This window comes from Haliotis cracherodii, unplaced genomic scaffold (genome assembly GCF_022045235.1).
Source record: "Haliotis cracherodii isolate W230 unplaced genomic scaffold, xgHalCrac1.p SCAF_1, whole genome shotgun sequence".
In the NCBI taxonomy this organism is placed as follows: domain Eukaryota; kingdom Metazoa; phylum Mollusca; class Gastropoda; order Lepetellida; family Haliotidae; genus Haliotis; species Haliotis cracherodii.
The window spans coordinates 26962804-26983512 of NW_027266264.1; the positions used below are offsets into that span (position 1 = coordinate 26962804).

At 41.0% G+C, this 20709-nt stretch overlaps 1 protein-coding gene across 1 annotated transcript in view; it reads right to left on the reverse strand.

The window, feature by feature from the left end:
• Positions 1-339: 339 nt before the first annotated feature.
• Positions 340-20709, reverse strand: part of LOC139475282 (exostosin-1b-like) — a 143035-nt gene continuing 122665 nt past the window's right edge. The window contains exons 5-9 of the mRNA XM_071258517.1: positions 18752-19006; positions 14354-14452; positions 11457-11546; positions 10173-10333; positions 340-3826 (exon numbers count right to left, since the gene is read on the reverse strand). Coding sequence (XP_071114618.1) covers positions 3463-3826; positions 10173-10333; positions 11457-11546; positions 14354-14452; positions 18752-19006 — 969 coding nt within the window. The 3' untranslated portion in view covers positions 340-3462. The remainder of the gene's footprint in view (positions 3827-10172; positions 10334-11456; positions 11547-14353; positions 14453-18751; positions 19007-20709) is intronic.

Consider the following 20709-nt stretch of genomic DNA (forward strand, 5'->3'; position numbering starts at 1 on the left):
CCTTTAAAATAGCACTAACTCTGTAATAGCGCACGGGATCGCATGACTCCCAAAATTTACTTACATTTTTAATAAACTCAAGTTTCAACACTGACACGATGTTCTTTCCCATATCAAAAAACATTATCAGCTGCTCATCGTGAGCACTTACACCAGAAATACCAGGCAACAAATCCGAACTGAAGTACGCAATCATTATCATACTATCAGGTTATGAAAGGTGTCCAACGATAACGATATCTGGATATATTTTTGTAATGTATCCTATGAGTTTTATTGAAATTTCAATCAATACTGTTGTATATAATATCATGATATGGAAATACATGAGGGCTTAATATATTTTTTCGAGGCCAACAAATAAATAGAAATAACATTATAATATTTTCATTTTTGGATTGTGGCTTTTGGTGCCAGTCACTGAAATTTGTTAACTGAAGATTAAAACTGATTAAAAATTCTTACCAAAGTGCTATAAAATGCACAAGACTTTGATAAGGCAGAGGAATTGCAAGAATCATAGTCCTAAGACAATTTGGGGAAATAAGGCCCAGAAGTTTAATGTTGTAAAATTGTTCTTATAATACTTTGAAAACAATTGACCGATTTGTCAATGACTGGTAATGTCACACATGCAAAATTTGCTGTTACACAACTTCCTTGATGTGTTGTAAGGGACGTTCTGATTGGTTAGACCCGATTGTTCCATGTATAGTGATTGGAGGTTTGACAAAGCAGGATGTGGGGAACTACATGGAAAACAGTACTGGAGAATCATCCAATAAATAACCGATTAAAACCTATATATGTATTGGCCATAACATTCTTAATGGGAATAAATGCCCTGTGTTATATAAATACTGAATGTACAACAATCGCGACATACAAGTAATAATATTTACATAAACGTTTTAACAAATCTTAACCATGTAGGTTCAGAATATGACAAATAAATACATCCAGGGATGACACCATTCTTATAGATAAAACAACTGATTAATGTTCATAAGAAAACCAGGAAGTTAAAAACTGAATTAAAAAAATAAAAATTAAAAAATAAACTTATTTTCAGATGGTGAAAGAAGCATCAGCACTACAATATTTTACTGTCAGCACTAAGATTACCACCGAGTAAAATTCGGTAAAATCTACCCTTACTGTTAAAATGTAAAACTGATCACGATGGTAATGAAGTCCCAGTTTCGACTTCATCCACGATGATGTCATGGCCAATCAGTGAGATCATGTTGAATCTGACATTCTTGAAGGCAGCACCGTTGAATTAATACAGACGAGCAAATTAAACAAACCTGCTCCTAAATTGATTTCATCATTCAACATGGAGTGGCATTCATCCAAATACAATAACAATGGCGCCTATAAATAGGAAATACAGTGAAAATATATTTTGTACCTATTCAGACCCCACATAAACTACTTTCGTATTAATGTTTCTGTGTTGAAATCACTATCTATTTTAAAGTCCAAAATCTTCCAAATATAAATAATCTTTGAAACATTTTCAAAAAAAATTCCTAGTTGTTCAGGAAGAATTAATATTAAGTGAGTTTGGTGATGTGGGAATGAAGAGTCTTTTTTATTAAGTACATTTGTAATTGCTGCAATGAGCATAAATGTCACCAATTTTATTGAATTTTTTTTAAAAAGATTGTAAGTCAATAATGGCCATTTTATTTTGTTTGCATCTTGAATGGAATTTTAGCACAGAAAATGCATTAACAAAAGAAATAACTTTACTCAAAGTATCAAAATTTGATTCATATAAAGTAATGATTGTTCCAATAAGTATAAACAGTATGTGATCACTGAATAAATGAAGTTTGGGTTTTGATTGACAAAGTTATACCTTACCCCATGTTTGGGAAATAATTACTGAAATCTTTCAAAATCCTTGAACACCTTTAACAATGAGCATGAATATAAAAATTCAAACTTCCTGATGATTATATATATATTTTTTATGAATCAGATTAAACTCAATTAGAAAAAAAGAAATGTTTGAAAGGATTTTATGTCCATGATTATCACATATACAGAGTTACCTCCCCTTGACCACATTACACAAGAAGAATGCCAATCTGATATCACACTTTTTGACACTAAAGCCTCCAAAACATATTCCACTCGCAAGCACCAATATTTAAAAATTAATCACCTGAAAAGCAGTACATTTCTTTTTCGCCTTAATATGAAAATAACTTTGCACTGCCTTCTTTTGATTGGAAAACCATTTTGCTCTGCTCAGGAAGATTAGCATTTGTCGCAGTCAGTAAAATATCGTTATTTGATGTCAAGATGGAGATGAAAATCTTCTGGTGATAAAAAATAAATTAACACATAAAATTTTCATGACAGATTAAGAGAAAGGCTACAGTTTCATAGCTGTCAAAAAAATCTGATCTGAACATAGCATGTCAAATAAAATAGAAGTATGCGTTTTCATCTACTGAAATAGAATTTAAATTATCACATCATAACACAACTAAAACGTGCAGAGATGAACTGTTACATTGTTTAAATATTTGTTAAAACTTAAAAGTGTTAAAACTGTTACATCATAATGTTAAGGCATAAATGGAAAGCCTATATGTGTTCATATTTCCACACAAACATCCGTCATACATGACTCAGCATTATCAGTATAATATATAGCTTGCTTCATACACATAATATAAATTTCTCTCATAAAACGTCAGGTTCCCAAAACACACCAATCACACACTCAAACACTTCACACAAAGAACAATGAAAACATAACATTTACTGAAGGGAGATGTTACTTAATAACATAGGGTTAATGACATAAATCGCTAAAAAGTAACCTTTTTCACTGAATAGAGGAACCAGTATTTCATTGTGGGAGGTCAGAAAGAATTAACGTTACATATATCATAAAACGTGACAACTTTATGGGAAGGAAGTAATAAACCAACAGGTCTTGCATGTCTTTCAAAAACACGGTTTTATACTCTTGAAATATTGTCATAATAATATATTTATTTTATGATTTATTTTATTAATGAATTAGGCTTATTTTCAGATTTATTTTACAGACTACTTCACTGACAACATGGAGGACAATAGAGTTTGGAGTAATATCCAGGTTGCCTAAACAGTGGGGATGGGCTTAAAGGAGATTAAGGATAGAAATTCACAAGTTTAGATAGCTCTACAAATGACCGGTCCCTATATATTCTCAAACTTTGAATAATAGTCTCAAATTTAGAAATGTATCTACAGGTAGTTTGAGAAACGCGTAAGTATATTGACTTGCAACTTGACTATTTGAGCAGTACCTGCTTGTAACACACCCTTCCATACAAAAGCAGGCTGTTGACAGCTCATACTTGTCTCTCTCTCTCTCTCACTCTCTCTCTCACACACACAGCTGGACAGACAAACTGACATCACGTTCTGCAGATTCACTAAGCACACCTGAGGTCATACAAGCTCAATCTGACGATATTTTTTCCTCAAATTTGACACAGGATCTTTAAAAAGTAAGGGGTCCATCCGACTCTTTGATCGCACAAGTGGCATGTAGCCAAAAACACTGGCAAAAGTGTCCACACAAAGTTCTCTCTGTAGAAAATGAAACTGGTCCGTCCACGGGGACGTCTTGCTGGTGTTGACTGCCCCCAGCATAGCCTCCTTGTATTGTTTTCTTTGGGTGACCTTGATGGGGGGAAGTTTGGTAACATGGCTGACTAGAAAGTTGAGAAGGATGTCTTCACAGTTGGCGGCCTGGTCGACTGTTTTTATCAACACACTGCTCAGTAGGTTGGTGTACAGGAAGTTGTAGTAACTGAAAGCATAACACATTTTCAGATCATTGTCAGCGTAGACAAAAAACATTGGCAAGAGGTCATTAACGTGGGTCGAATTGGCGGTAGTCCTTGTATCTTTCATTATAACCAGTCAAAATCCACATTGTTTGGGGGTTAAAATTTGTGATGTATATCAACCTGGCTGTTAATGATTACCCAACCAAACGTACGTGCGTGCGTGCGTGCGTGCGTGCGTAAGTGAGAGTAACACTCAGCAAGATAATGGCAGCCTGTAAAGTCAGGACCAGAACACCCCCCCTCCCTTCCTCAAACCCGTTCTCAACCACCTGGCTATCCTCAACCATTCCTTGAACTGATCTATGAGAATTCTACCTTAGAATAGATCCCCAGCAACCCATACTTGTAAAAACCAACAAAATGGATCAGGTGGTAAGGCTCCGTTATTTGGTTGATAACATGTCATTGTATCCCAACTGTGTAGATTGATAGTTATATATATATATGTCAATCACTGGATTGTCAGGTCCAGCCTGGATTAAACATAGAATGCCGCCATATGGCTGAAATATTGCTGAGTGCGGCATTAAACAACAAACAAAACGACAACAACAAAAAATTCTTTAAAGCAGATCCTGTTAACCTCTCAGGATATGATGGATTAGTTATGACATCAACGCAGAATGTTCCGCACTGAGACTTCATGAGACTTCCTAACCCTGATAACCCATATGTCTGCTTACATCCCCTCTGGGCAACCTATCAAGAAGACATGTACTAACATCAGCCCAGCACACTTCTCACATCTAGTCCTCAATAAACACACATCTCATGAAATACCCATTCCTGACAAGAAGCAGGCCCAAAGGGAGAGCCAATGGGTTGACCTTTGGCTAAAAAAAGCGTTTTGATGAAGCGACTTCTGAATCCAATAACTCGCAAACAACATGCAGTGACCTAGTATAAATAACACTGTCATACTCATAACAGACACGTTTCCTAGATCAGGCATGTTAAACCCATCTAGCATCGCGAACAGCCTGCATCCTGCTGCTGAACCAACGTGAGACTGTGCTCATCATCTTCAAGATGTTCGATGCATCATCAAACTCAATGTTGTGTGCTTAACTCAAACCTGTATTTAGACTTGTCTGACTTACAGAAGCTGCAGGAGTTAATGAATTGCTTATTGTATAACCCCAAAGTACAATTGGCATGGGTGGAATTGTCCTTACTCAATCAAAGCCATTTTTGCATGATTGTATTGTCAGGAAGATATCCTGGTGTATATCAAGCCAGGTGTATCGTGGTGTACATCAAGTCAGGTGTATCCTGGTGTATATCAAGTCAGGTGTATCGTGGTGTACATCAAGTCAGGTGTATCCTGGTGTATATCAAGCCAGGTGTATCATGGTGTATATCAAGCCAGGTGTATCATGGTGTATATCAAGCCAGGTGTATCATGGTGTATATCAAGCCAGGTGTATCATGGTGTATATCAAGCCAGGTGTATCATGGTGTACATCAAGCCAGCTGTATCATGGTGTATATCAAGCCAGGTGTATCATGGTGTATATCAAGCCCGCTGTATCACGGTGTATATCAAGCCAGGTGTATCGTGGTGTACATCAAGTCAGGTGTATCGTGGTGTATATCAAGCCAGGTGTATCGTGGTGTATATCAAGCCAGGTGTATCGTGGTGTATTTCAAGCCAGGTGTATCGTGGTGTATATCAAGCCAGGTGTATCATGGTGAACATCAAGCCAGGGCAGTATCACCTATCAGAGCTCCTAACAGGGTCAATAGGGCAGTATCCCCCTTTATCTGAGCTCCTAACATGGTCAGTAGGTCAGTATCCCCCAGCTGAGCTCCAAACTGGGTCGATAGGTCATTATTCCCTATCTGAGTCCCTAACAGGGTCAGCTAGGGCAGTATCCCTTATTTGTGCTCCTAACAGGATCAATAGGAAAGTATCCCCTATCTGAGCTCCTAACAGGGTCAACTAGGGCAGTATGGCCTATCTGAGCTCCCAACAGGGCCAACTAGGGCCGTATCCCCTTTCTGAGCTCCTAACAGGGCCAACTAGGGCAGTACCCTATCTGAGCTCCTAACAGGGCCAATAGGGCAGTATCACCTATCCAGGCTCCTAACAGGTTAGCACCGTCTACAAATTGGATTCATGTTCCCTCCAGATGGTACGAGTTGATCAAAGGAAATGGCAGACTGGCTGTACTGGTATGACTTTGTCATGTTTGGGCCATTTTCAGGTCATGACAAATAATCTGCTGTCACATCTACATCACAGATTTGTGGGTGGGTAAAATATTTCTTCAGCTGACGCCTCAACATATGGAGCACAGGGCATGAGACAGTGAGGCAGAGAGCCGTCCATCAATAGTTTTGTTTCATCAATAGTGGCATGATTTAATCTAGACCACCCTGCTCAGAACTAAAGGAAGCACAACGAGGACACCCACAGAGTGTGAGGACGAGACTAAAGGCAGAGACGCTAGTGTTCATACAGGACATACTGTTACCAAAATGCTGCTCTATTTTTTTGTCAAACAAATTTGTCTGAAGTGCTGAATCAAAATAAAATATTTACTGGGTTATTTGGTTAAAAAATAATTTTGAAAATATTAAAATAATCATGTCAAAAATGAAATATATTTCACCTAAATTATTTTCTGTGTTTTTAATGGATGTGATAGGTCCAAGACAACAGTGAAACCAACCAAAGTTCACGAGTTTGTCCCTAATTTTGTGATTGAGTATGGTTTTCTGCCGCTTCTAGCAATATTCCAGCAATATCACGGTGGGGGACACCAGAAATGGGCTTCACACATTGTACCCATGTCGGGAATCGAACCCGGGTCTTCAGCGTGACAAGGGAAAGCTTTAACCACTAGGCTACCCCACTGCCCGTCTAATCATGTGAATAATAACCAGGAACAATATAAGAACAAGCCTGATTTCTGTGTATACATATGGTAAAGTCTGGGAGGTGAAATGGCACTTAATGTCGCATTCAACATTTTCTTATGACGTGCATGTATGTGTGTGTGTTTGTATGGTAGACTAACATCTAGTCTCTGAAATGATCAAATTTCACAGAAAAAAATAGTTGTTAAATTATCCTTACAAAACATAATAAAAAGGAGCCCAGAGACTCTTCATCCTGATACAGCCGTAATCTAGACTGTCACCTATTATAGACTTGCATGGGCTGTATTGGGTATATTTGTTTCAGGATCTGTATGGTGTCTGTGGCTGCTTGTGCTCCTCTGGACTAATGCTGGCTTTTTAGTGCTAGTCAACAGAATATATTATGCTGAAGTTTAACATGAATACCCCACTCAGACACCGTATACTGACTCCGTACCGATAAGTTTTGTTTTACCATCTTATCATGTCTTCTCGGGAGACGCAAATGCGGATCAAACCACTGACCTCAGCTCTCCAAACTCATGTGCGGACTGTGTGAGTGTGTGACTCTGTGAGCATGTGAGTGTGTGAGTGTGAGCATGTGAGTGTGTGAGCATGTGAGTGTGTGAGCATGTGAGTGTGTGACTGTGAGTGTGTGAGCATGTAAGTGTGTGACTGTGAGTGTGTAAACATGTAAGTGTGTGACTGTGAGTGTGTGAGCATGTGAGTGTTTGACTGAGTGTGTAAACATGTAAGTGTGTGACTGTGAGTGTGTGAGCATGTGAGTGTGTGACTGTGAGTGTGTAAACATGTAAGTGTGTGAGGGTGTGAGCATGTAAGTGTGTGAGTGTGTGACTGTGAGTGTGTAAACATGTAAGTGTGTGACTGTGAGGGTGTGAGCATGTAAGTGTGTGACTTGGAGTGTGTGACTGAGTGTGTGTGTGTGAGTCTGTGAGTGTGTGACTGAGTGTGTAAGTGTGTGACTGTGAGTGTGTGAGCATGAGTGTGTGAGCATGTAAGTGTGTGAGTGTGTGACTGAGTGTGTAAGTGTGTGACTGTGAGTGTGCAAGCATGTGAGTGTGTGAGCATGTAAGTGTGTGAGCATGTGAGTGTGTGACTGAGTGTGTGATCATGTAAGTGTGTGACTGTGAGTGTGTGAGCATGTGACTGAGTGTGTGAGCATGTGAGTGTGTGTGTGAATGTGAGTGTGAATGTGAGTGTGTGTGTGTGAATGTGTGACTGAGTGTGTGTGTGAATGAGTGTGTGTGTGTGAATGTGTGACTCTGTGAATGTGTGTGAATGTGTGACTATGTGTGTGTGTGAGACTGTCAAGCAACCATCCATGCTGTCAGAAATTTCTCAAAGTCAGATGCTAGTTGTGAATCAAGAATATGAAAGTCACAACATCATTAGCTGTAATTCGACACAAGCATAAATACACATATTCTAATTGTCATAAAAAGATTATGCACTTGTTTGTAATATATCATTTTCAAACTTGAAAGAGTTTTAACATTCTTCAACAGGTAATTATCTGGGTGTAATCTGACATTGTGCTAACATTGTTCTTTATTACCCATTGTTCAAGTGTTTCATCTACTTCCAAAACAAAGCACAATGCACGGACAAGGCATCCTATTACACTGCCAGACATCCAAGGCCCATCTTGCTTTCAAATTAATTGTTTCAGTGTTTCCACCAAGGATTTTTTCTCAGTTTGATCAAGTAACAACTGGCAGAGTTAAGAACGTATGATGGATTGTTAACATATAATTTACTATCTTTTGTAGAGATGTGACAGAACAAGCCTCTTCAGCCCATCCCAAAGCCCTCTACACCATACTGTACTGTAACCACCAGTGTTTATCCCCCACCTCGGTATACTGTAACCAGTGTTCATCCCCACCTACATATGGCATACTGTAACCACAACTATTTATCCCACATCTACATATAGTTTATTGTAATGCTTATCCTACATTTACCTATGGTACACTGTAACCACCAGTGTTTATCCTCCACCTACCTATGGTACACTGAACAGTTTATCCTACATTTACCTATGGTACACTGTAACCACTAGCATTTATCCCCCACCTACCTATGGTACACTGTACTGCTTATCCTCCGCCTACCTATGGTACAATACTGTTTATCCCTACCTACCTATGGTACACTGTACTGCTTATCCTCTACCTACCTATGGTACACTGTACTGTTTATCCTCCACTTACCTATGCTACACTGTAACCACCAGCATTTATCCCCACCTACCTATGGTAGACTGTACTGTTTATCCCCATCTACCTATGGTACACTGTACTGCTTATCCTCTACCTACCTATGTTTCAAAGTACTGTTTATCCTCCACCTACCTATGGTACACTACTGTTTATCCCCACCTTCCTATGTTTCACTGTACTGTTTATCCTCCTCCTACCTATGGTACAATACAGTTTATCCCCACCTACCTATGGTACAATACTGTTTATCCCCACCTACCTGTGGTACAATACTGTTTATCCCCACCTACCTATGGTACAATACTGTTTATCCCCACCTACCTATGGTACACTGTACTGCTTATCCTCCACCTACCTATAGTACACTGTACTGCTCATCCTCCACCTACCTATGGTACACTGTACTGCTTATCCTCCACCTACCTATAGTACACTGTACTGCTTATCCTCCACCTACCTATAGTACACTGTACTGCTCATCCTCCACCTACCTATAGTACACTGTACTGCTCATCCTCCACCTACCTATGGTACACTGTACTGCTTATCCTCCACCTACCTATAGTACACTGTACTGCTCATCCTCCACCTACCTATAGTACACTGTACTGTTTATCCTCCACCTACCTATGGTACACTACTGTTTATCCCCACCTTCCTATGTTTCACTGTACTGTTTATCCTCCTCCTACCTATGGTACAATACAGTTGATCCCCACCTACCTGTGGTACAATACTGTTTATCCCCACCTACCTATGGTACAATACTGTTTATCCCCACCTACCTATGGTACACTGTACTGCTTATCCTCCACCTACCTATAGTACACTGTACTGCTTATCCTCCACCTACCTATGGTACACTGTACTGCTCATCCTCCACCTACCTATGGTACACTGTACTGCTTATCCTCCACCTACCTATGGTACACTGTACTGCTCATCCTCCACCTACCTATGGTACACTGTACTGCTTATCCTCCACCTACCTATAGTACACTGTACTGCTTATCCTCCACCTACCTATGGTACACTGTACTGCTCATCCTCCACCTACCTATGGTACACTGTACTGCTTATCCTCCACCTACCTATAGTACACTGTACTGCTTATCCTCCACCTACCTATGGTACACTGTAACCACCAGTGTTTATCCACCACCTACCTATGGTACACTTCTATTTATCCTCCACCTACCTATGGTAAACAGTGGCCCCAGTCAGCACCATGGAATACTCATTGGCCCACTTGGAGGTGTAGCTCCACCTATTCTTGCTGTCATCCCAATAGTGGTTCCTGGCTGGGTACCCAACAATCCTCTCTGGGAATTCTTGCCACACACTAAATGCGAAGTCAATCTAAACAAACACATATCATTTAGATACAGCATCAGCACATGTGGCAAATATTGTCAGTGAGACAATGTGTTAAAATAACAACAGAGGTGGTCAGTCTGTACGATTTGCAAACATGAACACAGATCAGTTGGAGTTAATAGGATATCCTTTGGAAAAAAGCATATGAATACATGTACTATTTGTACAGACCCACGAAGATCCGGGGAAGAACAGGTCTTCAGCAACACATGCGTGCCGTAAAAGGCAACTATGCTTGTCGTAAGAGGCGACTAACGAGATCGGGTTGTCAGGCTCGCTGACTTGGTTCATGCATGTCATCGTATCCCAATTGGGTGGATTGATGCTCATGTCTGGTCCAGACTAGATTATTTACAGACCGCCGTCATATACATGTAGCTGGAATATTGCCGAGAGCGGCGTAAAACAAAAAAACCCCCTAAAATCCTATTTGTACAGTGATTAGGTGAGTAAATGACCCCAGTCACCAATATTTAAGCTATATACCATCAACCAGAAAATAAACAAGTTGGTGGTTGAAGGAATGACAAACGTTACGTACTGTCCGAATATGATACCACACAATCAACAAGGTAATGTCTAAGTATGACGACACACAAACATCTAGACATGATGACAAACAATCAACCAAGACATATTCAAGTATGCGACACACATCTCAACCAGATGATATCCGAGTATCATGACACAGAATCAACTAGGTCATGTCCGAATATGACACAATCAACCAGGTCATATCCGGAATATGACACAATCAACCAGGTCATATCCGAATATGACACAATCAACCAGATAATATCCGAATATGACACAATCAACCAGGTCATATCCATATATGACACAATCAACCAGGTCATATCCAGATATGAGTGAGTGAGTATGGTTTAATGCCGCTTTTAGCAATATTACAGCAATATCACGGCGGGGGACACCAGAAATGGGCTTCACACATTGTACCCATGTTGGGAATCGAACCCAGATGTTCGGCGTGGCGAGCGAACGCTTTAACCACTAGGCTACCCGACCGCCCCTCCAGATATGATGATACAAAATCCATTATGTCATATCTGAGCATAACGACACACAATCATCCTAATCCACCTACCTCATCTGTTGTGAGCAATGCATCTTCATCCAGACTAAACACGGCGTCTGTTTCTATTTCTTTATAAGGATGAAATCTAGAGCTAATAGTCTGCAATAAAGGAAACAAAATCTGCTGTTAACATCACATCATAGATACACCTTGAAAAAGGCTCAACATTGGTAATTTTCTTCTAAATTGTAGTGCTTTAAAAGTCTGATGAAGTACATTTGTTTTTGTTTAAAGTGAGTGAGTATGGTTTAGCAATATTTCAGCAATATCACGGCAGGGGACACCAGAAATGGGCTTCACACATAGTACACATGTGGGGAATCAAACCTGGATCTTTGGGGTGACGAGCGAACGCTCTAACCACTAGACTACCCCACTGCCCTGTTTTTGTTTACAAAGTGACATCCTCACATTGAAATACCAAAACCGAAACTGATTACCTAATGACATATTTTGTAACTGGCTCAAGGTAATAGTTATTTGACGAGTCCTACTCTGCTTCTTTGCATCCTGGGATTTTATCGAAGAAATACATTGTCCCGGAAAAAAGTTTACAAAAAGAAATTATGCTTCTGGTTGTTGAAAAAAAGTTTTTATCAGCCACGATAAACACATTGCTGCAAAATTATTATTTTTTCTAAAAAAAACCATGTAGGCTCATGTTTCCAGACTGCTGCTTTTGCAGCTGCACCTGAAAAATATCTAGTCTCCATACAAAATTGTGACCTGAACAGTTCATTTATCAAGTCTTTCAATGACATTTATCACTAGTGAGAAGTGCATCATCCATAACCACCATCACAAAAATAAACACATAAAATTTTGCAAACTTCTAAATGCCCATCAAACAGATATTCTCTGACTGTTCTTATATGTTACTGAGAACACCAAACGATCAACACAAACTCTTAAAGGCCCTTGGTTGCATCAAGAACCCATCCTCGGGAGTATTTTACCCATCTCCACAGTGTCATTATCAATTACAACTGTACCACAATCTCCAGTCTGGTGATCAAGACTGCCCCTTCGTGTGGCTATACAAATTCAAGAAGTATCTCTATTACTGATGCAGACAAAATATGTCCCTTATGGGAATCCATACTTTCATGTTTCAACTGTATAACAATGTAGTTAGTCGTGTGTAATGACAAACCGGAATATCGCATTTTTGGGTATCCTAGAAGTCTTCGTAAAATTGAGAATGTTGTTGGTTGGAACTCATTCTAACATAGAATGAATGTGGACTTTAACGCTTCTTTGAACAGTATTCCAGTTAAATCACGCATGTCGGAAAACTGTGGGAAGAAACCCAAAGTGATGCAGGTCTCAGACATTTACCACTTTGGTGAAACCCATGAGCATGGGTATGGTGCTGACAAACCTAAAGAGAGGATAGAGCGAACAATCATTATCATAGGTTTCTGGTGTGCCCAAGGGACGCAACTCTGCACAGCAAAATTGCAGGGCTCTGATGACTGGGCCACCCGTGCCCCCCTCTAGCATAGACATATTCACACCTCAACTGCCTACAAGAATATCTCATTCCATTTACTGAGAAAATGCCACACACTTATGACATAGCGATACACCACCCTCAGATCCAGGGCCTGCTGAGAAGCAGTATGATTTGTTCCGGTATATAACATTTTCTCAAAATAAACAGACATTTTTGTTTTGGATAATAAGTTTTTTTGCATCAATTCTGATTACACACCTGCTGTGTCCCCTAAACACGTTCCAGGTTTATTCAGCATTAAGTACTCTCATTACCAGAGTTCTATAGATGCATCATAATCTTGACAATCACAAAATATTTCTTTACCAGTTAGGACAAATTCACCTGCAAGACATCAAAGCCTCGCATGCATCATTTGGGCCAAAAATAAGTACCTAACAATTTTCTTTTTTTAAAAAGGCCATCTTCCATACACTGATATTATCTTAAAAGATCCTAGTCTGTGTTTTCAGGTTATGTCCCTGCTGGATAGCCATACTTTCATGCTCCTTGCTTGGAGAAAATATGCACATTATAGTTAATTGTATGAGAAAATATAAGCCAAGGACCTGTTGTTCACCAGGTACACTCAACATGACCTGAATAGTCCATGGAAAAAAGCAGTTTCTAAGATGAAATTTTTTCAATATTGTCAACAAGGCCAAAACTGAGAGCAGATCATGGATCCTATGAGAAACTTCTATCAATATTTTAATCATTAAATCTTGACCACTGAATTTTAAGAAAAAGAGCTTCTGAGCCCATAGTATAAATAACCTACCAAAATATGATCTGAAACTTCTGAGAAGATGATGCTTAAACAGTTTCAGCAATTGTCAAATATTTTCTAAATTAAAAAACCCAACTAAATTTGTCAATTCCATGCAATGAACAGATCCACATTATGGTCTAACACACCTTCCCAAGGTTTCAACTCCCTGTTCTTTTTCACAATCTACAAAACATGGGGTGCTTTCTATGTTCTGGCAATGCTGAATCCCTTTGTGTTGCTTCACATAATATCACTATTTCAGATCTCTGAACCTTTGGGGAGTCAGAAAAACAGGTTATTAACATTATTCAAAATTTGTTATTTAAAAAAAAAAAAAATTGATTTCAACACCATGAAAAAATTAGAGTCCCAATACCACTCAAAAGAAGTTAAAGAACAACTGAATCAGGTGTTCCTTAACTTCTTTTGAGCAGAATATATCAGCCATCATTCTGAAGTTTCAAGCTCATCCATTTTTTCATCAGACGTCAAAAGTGGACGCCCCAACAGAGACGGCTGATGGATGGACATGACATGCCTTAAGTTCACTGGACAGCCTGTATTGGTGACTAAGAACAAACCCACTGAGTATCCCTGAACATCACTTTAACAGATTGTGCCCCTGGTGGGCTACCATACCTTAATGTTCCTAGTCTTGACTAGGACAGGGACTCCCAGGTCTGCCGGCCACCTGTGTGATGGAGGGGGTGGTATGTCACAATGCCACAGCACAATAACCTGGGGAGTATAAACAACACACACGTGCGACAGGTTGCGGCAAACAATACAGAAAATATGAACGCTATGTCACGCAAACTACAGCGTCACTTCAAAGTTAGTACAACAACTGTAGAAAACAATAGATGGCTGGCCATGACTATAATGAAGACGGACACACAATTCTGGGAGACGAATTCGCCATGGTTGTTTATGAATTATTGTGTGGGGTGTACACAGTGGCAGAAAGTATGGTGTGTCTAGCCCAGACCTTTGTGTTTCAGACAGGAAAACAGTAAGTCAGCCCACTCGCAATCTGTTTTTCTAACTCGTTAATCAAGTGCATGTTGGTGCTGAGGGCCTCCTTCTTGGAGAGTTATTTACAAAGAGTTTGAATCATCTCTAAAGCAAATAAATATAATATTTGGCCCTTCCTTGAAAATATCACAGGCAACAGCGATAAAAAAAACCCATAGGACTTGATGCAAAAAGCCAATAGCATCTTAAAGTGTTTGTTGCAAACCCCCATATCCAAGATCTGCTACTTCGCCTTGCTACCTCACAGCCCCTACTAATCCTTCCTAGTGTAGTGTTAATGTTACCCTATCTGGAGGTACAGTTACGTTTCTCAAGAACAACACATCCGACTCTATCCATGTAACCTCCAATCCATGATTGATCCCTGAATCACTATCCACCATTTGATCCCTCCCTACCTACCTGTCCATATCAACCAGCTAAACCCACCTACAAATCAACCCCACCTAGAAACCAGCCCCATTTAGAAACTAACCCTACCTACCTGCCCCTACCAACAATTAATCCCACCTACTTGCCCCTACCAACCATCCAGCCCCACCTGCTTGCCCCTTTCAACCAGCCAGCCCCACCTACTTGCCCCTACCAACCAACCAGCCCCAGCCTACATGCCGCTTGCAACCAGCCAGCCCCATCTACCTGTCCCTACCAACCAACCAGCCCCACCTACTTGCCCCTACTAACCAACCAGCCCTATCTACTTGCCCCTACCAACCAACTAACCCTACCTACTAGGCCCTACCAACCAATCAACACCACCTACCTGCCCCTACCAACTAACCCCACCTCCTTGCCCCTACCAACCAACTAACCCCACCTGCTTGCCCCTACCAACCATCCAGCACTACCTACTTGCCCCTTGCAACCAACCAGCCCCACCTACTTGCCACTAACAACCAATTAGCCCCACCTACCTGCGCCTACCAACCAACCAGCCCCTTACAACCAACCAGCCCCACCTACTTGCCCCTTACAACCAACCAGCACCACCTACTTGCCCCTTACAACCAACCAGCCCCACCTACTTGCCCCTACCAACCAACCAGCACCACCTACTTGCCCTTTGCAACCAACCAGCCCAACCTACTTGCCCCTACCAACCAACCAGCACCACCTACTTGCCCCTTGCAACCAACCAGCCCCACCTACTTGCCCCTACCAACCAACTAGCCCCACCTACTTGCCCCTACCAACCAACCAGCCCCACCTACTTGCCCCTACCAACCAACCAGCCCCACCTACCTGCCCCTACAAACCAACAAGCCCCACCCTACTTGCCCCTACCAACCAACTAGCCCTACCTACCTGCCCCTACCAACCAACCAGCCCCACCCTACTTGCCCCGACCAACCAACCAGCCCCACCCTACTTGCCCCGACCAACAAACCAGCCCCACCCTACTTGCCCCGACCAAACAGCCAGCCCCACCTACTTGCCCCTACCAACTAAACCCACCTTCCAATGTCGCCTATCAATCTACAAATTACACACTAAAGCATACCCCTGACAACCACGACAACAGTCAGATGACGGCTACTACCAACTACCTATCTTGCCACCCCCACGGTGCGTGGCCCTTCATTTAAATACCACACAAATGTGTTTCACTAACGAAACATCCGACATCCGGTAAATCTGCCAACTATAGCAGAATTTTATTTTGCAGCATGTGTTTGACATTAACACCACTGATGACTCAATTCTGACAGCCAAGGAGTCTGGAGAATAATGGCAGATAGTCTGATAATCAACCTGCAAATAAATAGCCCCATTGTGAAAAGTTCAATCAGAATAATCCTGTAATTTCAATTCCAGATTTTTTCAAATGGTTTCCTCTTATGATCATGCTGTCAAGAGAGATGTAGTAAAAGAGCTTAAGAGTCTGAAATAGGACACTGCGGTGATTTTTATAGAAATAAATTAAATGTTCCGGAGAGAAGGAATCACAGTTACTGTCTCCATTCTAATCCCGTCAGTTGAAAAACATCTTGATGAACAATTGATATTGTATTTCAAGTAAAAACACAACACTGGGTTGTGAAGAAGCTCTTCTGACTCAAACTGGTCCTTTTAATGAGGACTGATTATGTCCGGCCTTGTTTTTTCATGTCACAGGCACCAGTATTCCCACACATAGTGTGTCCTGCAAATAACCAGTCAGTTCCAGTGGTTGACGTTTGTTTGTTTGTTTGTTGTTGAACACAGCACTCAGCAATATTCCACCCATATGATGGAAGCCTATAAACAATCGAGTCTTGACCAGACAATCCAGCAACTGACATGGGAAATGATGACATGTTATCAACCAAGTCAGTGAGACAGACCACCCAATCCATTACATCACCTCTCACTACATGCATGGGTTGCTGAAGACCAGTTCAAACCTGGAATCTTCACAGGGCCAGTGATTGACATGAGCATTGATCTATGCAATTGGGATATGATGACATGCATCAACTAAGTCAGTGAGCGTGACCACCCCCATTAGTGGCCTCTTATGACAAGCATAATCGCTGTTTGAGTTGTTATGACTCTTAGCCTATTCACTTCTACAGGTATCTAATGAAATTAAACACCTGATCTTATTGGTATTTTGACCAATCAGAATCAATATCCTTCAGTGTCATGGTGAGTGAATTGGGTTTAATGCTGCTTTGAACAGTATTCCATTCATATCATGGTTTTCAGTGTCAAGGTAGAATTAAGAGTGACTGAGTTGGTTTTCTTCCGCTTTCAGCAATATTCCAGCCGTGGCAGGAGACAGCAGCAATGGGGATATATGAGGAAGAGTGGCTGTGGTTGACTGTGCATTTGGGTGTGGGTCATCGACGTAATGGTGCCAGGTTAGCAGGAGTGTTGGAGGCAAGGATCATAAAAACAACCAAACTTAAGTGTATTAAGTTGCGGAGGAATAGACACAGTTTTCCCGGGAAAACATGATGGGTAATTCCCATCATGCACAGGTGCAGAACAAGAAGCTGCAGACGAGAGGCATGAAGCAAATATCACTTACTCGGCAGTTTTTGCAAAACATGCCAAATATTTCTCTGAACATTAAGTTTATCTTATAGACTGTCTGTTATGAAAAAATACATCAAAATTTATTGCACTGAAATCAAATCTTTTACATAATCAAATAATTATTATACAAACATGTGCCAATTTTCTGATGATCGGCAAACTAATACTGTACACACTTTAAACACATGTGGGCATAGTGTGAGTGAGTTGGGTCTAACGCAGCTTTTAACAGTATTCCAGTTATATCACGGCGTGTCAGCTTAATGTGGGAGGAAAGCCCAAAGTGATGCAGGTTTCAGACGTTTACCACTTCGGTGAAACCCACGAGCACGGGTATGGTGCTAAAAAACCTAGAAACATAATCGTGGCGAACCGGGATTCAAGTCCTAAAAATTGAAGGCCTAACTATTCAAGCGTGTGAAGGCCCTTGAGTAGGAGCGAAGGCATTCCATTATCTCCATAATGGAGGCATAGGACTGACAGGGCAACAGTGCCTGTTTCAAGTTCACATGCTCATGAAGAATTGGTGATTGAGTTGGGTTTGGTGTCACTTCAGTAAGATAATATATCACCGTTTTACATGATACCCCACTCAGACACAGAATACCAACTCCGCGCTGACCAGTCCTTGTTTTAGCCCCTTTATGCCAAGCGCCAGACAGGGTAACAACAAGTACCATCTTTTAACGTCTTTTGGTATGACGTGGCTGGGGTTCAAACCCCAGACCTTCCGCTCTCCGGGTTGACGCTCAACCACTAGACCATGGAGGCGGTTCTGGTGGGATACCAAGAATGGGTAACAGATATATAGTAAATGAAAACAAATGTTGAGATAAATTGCACACTTGCATTAAAGAAATTATAGATACACATATTTTAATAATGAATACGTTTGATTCAACAATGAGGCCATTTTTACTTTGTAATGATGATTAATTTTGACCTTTTTGGCAAGCTAATGAAAACCCTTGTACAACGTACCTTTTGTATATATGTGGACCTTGCAACATTCCGCAACAGCTTGAAGAGCGGAGAGGCAGTTGCAGACATCACAGGGGAGGTTGCATATATTACAGCAGTGAATTTAGTTCTGGGGGTGAGCCCTAGGTGGCGGTAGTAGAAGGGGAAGGACTGCATGACATCGGCATACTCTGGGAGGATGGCTGTAGCACCAGGAACTGTATTCCACAACTTCTGGGACCGTCTCAGTTGACTGGAGATCCGGTCTTTGATTATCTGATTTCACCAAGAAAAATATCAAAGTTCAAATATCGCCGATAAGTGAGTGAGTGAGTCAAAGTTTAACGTCACATCGGCAATATTACAACCATATCGTGACAAGTTTTGCTGAAAAATACACTCAGGTGTTTGTTAAAGGTAAGTGAGTGAATGTTGTTTTAAGCGGCAGTTAGAAATACTAAAACTATACTGAACAAAGAAGTTAGGGATCACTAATATTTTTGGGGATATTTTTATGAAGACAAAAAATATCCCCAAAAAATATTTATGGTCCCGAACATTTTTAGATGAAAGGATGAATATATATTATTGCTGCCAGTATATGCTGTTCAAAAGAAGTAGAACACCCATAATTGGAAGGCTGTGTGTTGCAATACCCACAAACCATGACAAATTAACTATAGTCATATGAAAAAATCAGGTGCTTTTTAACTCTTTTTATAGTAGTATATAATGGAGTCTGGTTAAGTACAGCACTTGCTGATCAACTATCCATATTGTCATGACACAAAGACAAAAAGTCAGGTCTCACATCCATCCAGTTGGCAGTAAAATAGTATTTCTATTCCAACTACTGATTCCTGAAAATAATTCTGAGCACAATCAACTGATGGCCCAAAACACAGGAAAACAGAATACTGCAAGCTCCACAGCAAATTACGCTTTATGACAAATTGCACAGGAAGAAGAAATCATTAGCAGTAGCTGAAGTAATGAACCTACAATTTTCAACAATTGTCACCAATTACTGATGATCAAAGATGATGACAAATAAGTTAAATCCGGTGTTGGAGTTCTTATATTCAATTATCTCCCACTTGTTGATTACGAGTCTGGCGCCGATCTACCTCAGGAGGAGGGAACAGCCATTATCATCACGCTCTGAAGCTGTCAATTCAGTCAACCGCATAAAACCAAATCCATAATCGTCATCATATCTCAATTAATTTAATTCAAAATCATTCAAAACATCACAGAGGCCACTTGTGAATAATGATTGAGTGACAGGAGAATTCAACGACAGGAGGCAAGGAAATATCTAACTCCATCTTAATTACCGGTAACAGCTGCTACAACAGTGGAAAAGAACTGCCCTTTTCTCGGATATTCTTAACAAAATGAAAGCCTATGAGGAAATATGCAATTACATTAATTTTGACTTTGAAGTTTCCGATGAAGAGTTTTGCCCTTGTCAAAAGGAAACTGAAATTTATGCATAACAACACATTGCTGAAGAATACAGAGGAATTGAGTCAGTGGCAGATTCCTCATAATTGTTGGTATCAAGACTGATTGAACTTCTCGTCTGTTATTGCATTACCCCACATTTTCATACTGATACATAAGGGAGAAGGTGTGGGTGAAGGTGGAGGTGGACGGTGGGGGAAGGGGTGGGGGACGGTTGGTGGAGGTGGACGGTGGGGGAAGGGGTGGCGAAAAGGTGGAGGAAGGGCGGAGGGGGACGGTTGGTGGAGGTGGACGGTGGGAGAAGGGGTGGGGAAGGGGTGGAGAAAAGGTGGAGGAAGGGCGGAGGGGGACGGTAGGTGGAGGTGGACGGTGGGGGAAGGGGTGGAGGAAGGGGTGGAGGAAGGGGTGGGGGAAGGGGTGGAGGAAGGGCGGAGGGGGACGGTAGGTGGAGGTGGACGGTGGGGGAAGGGGTGGAGGAAGGGGTGGAGGAAGGGGTGGGGGAAGGGGTGGAG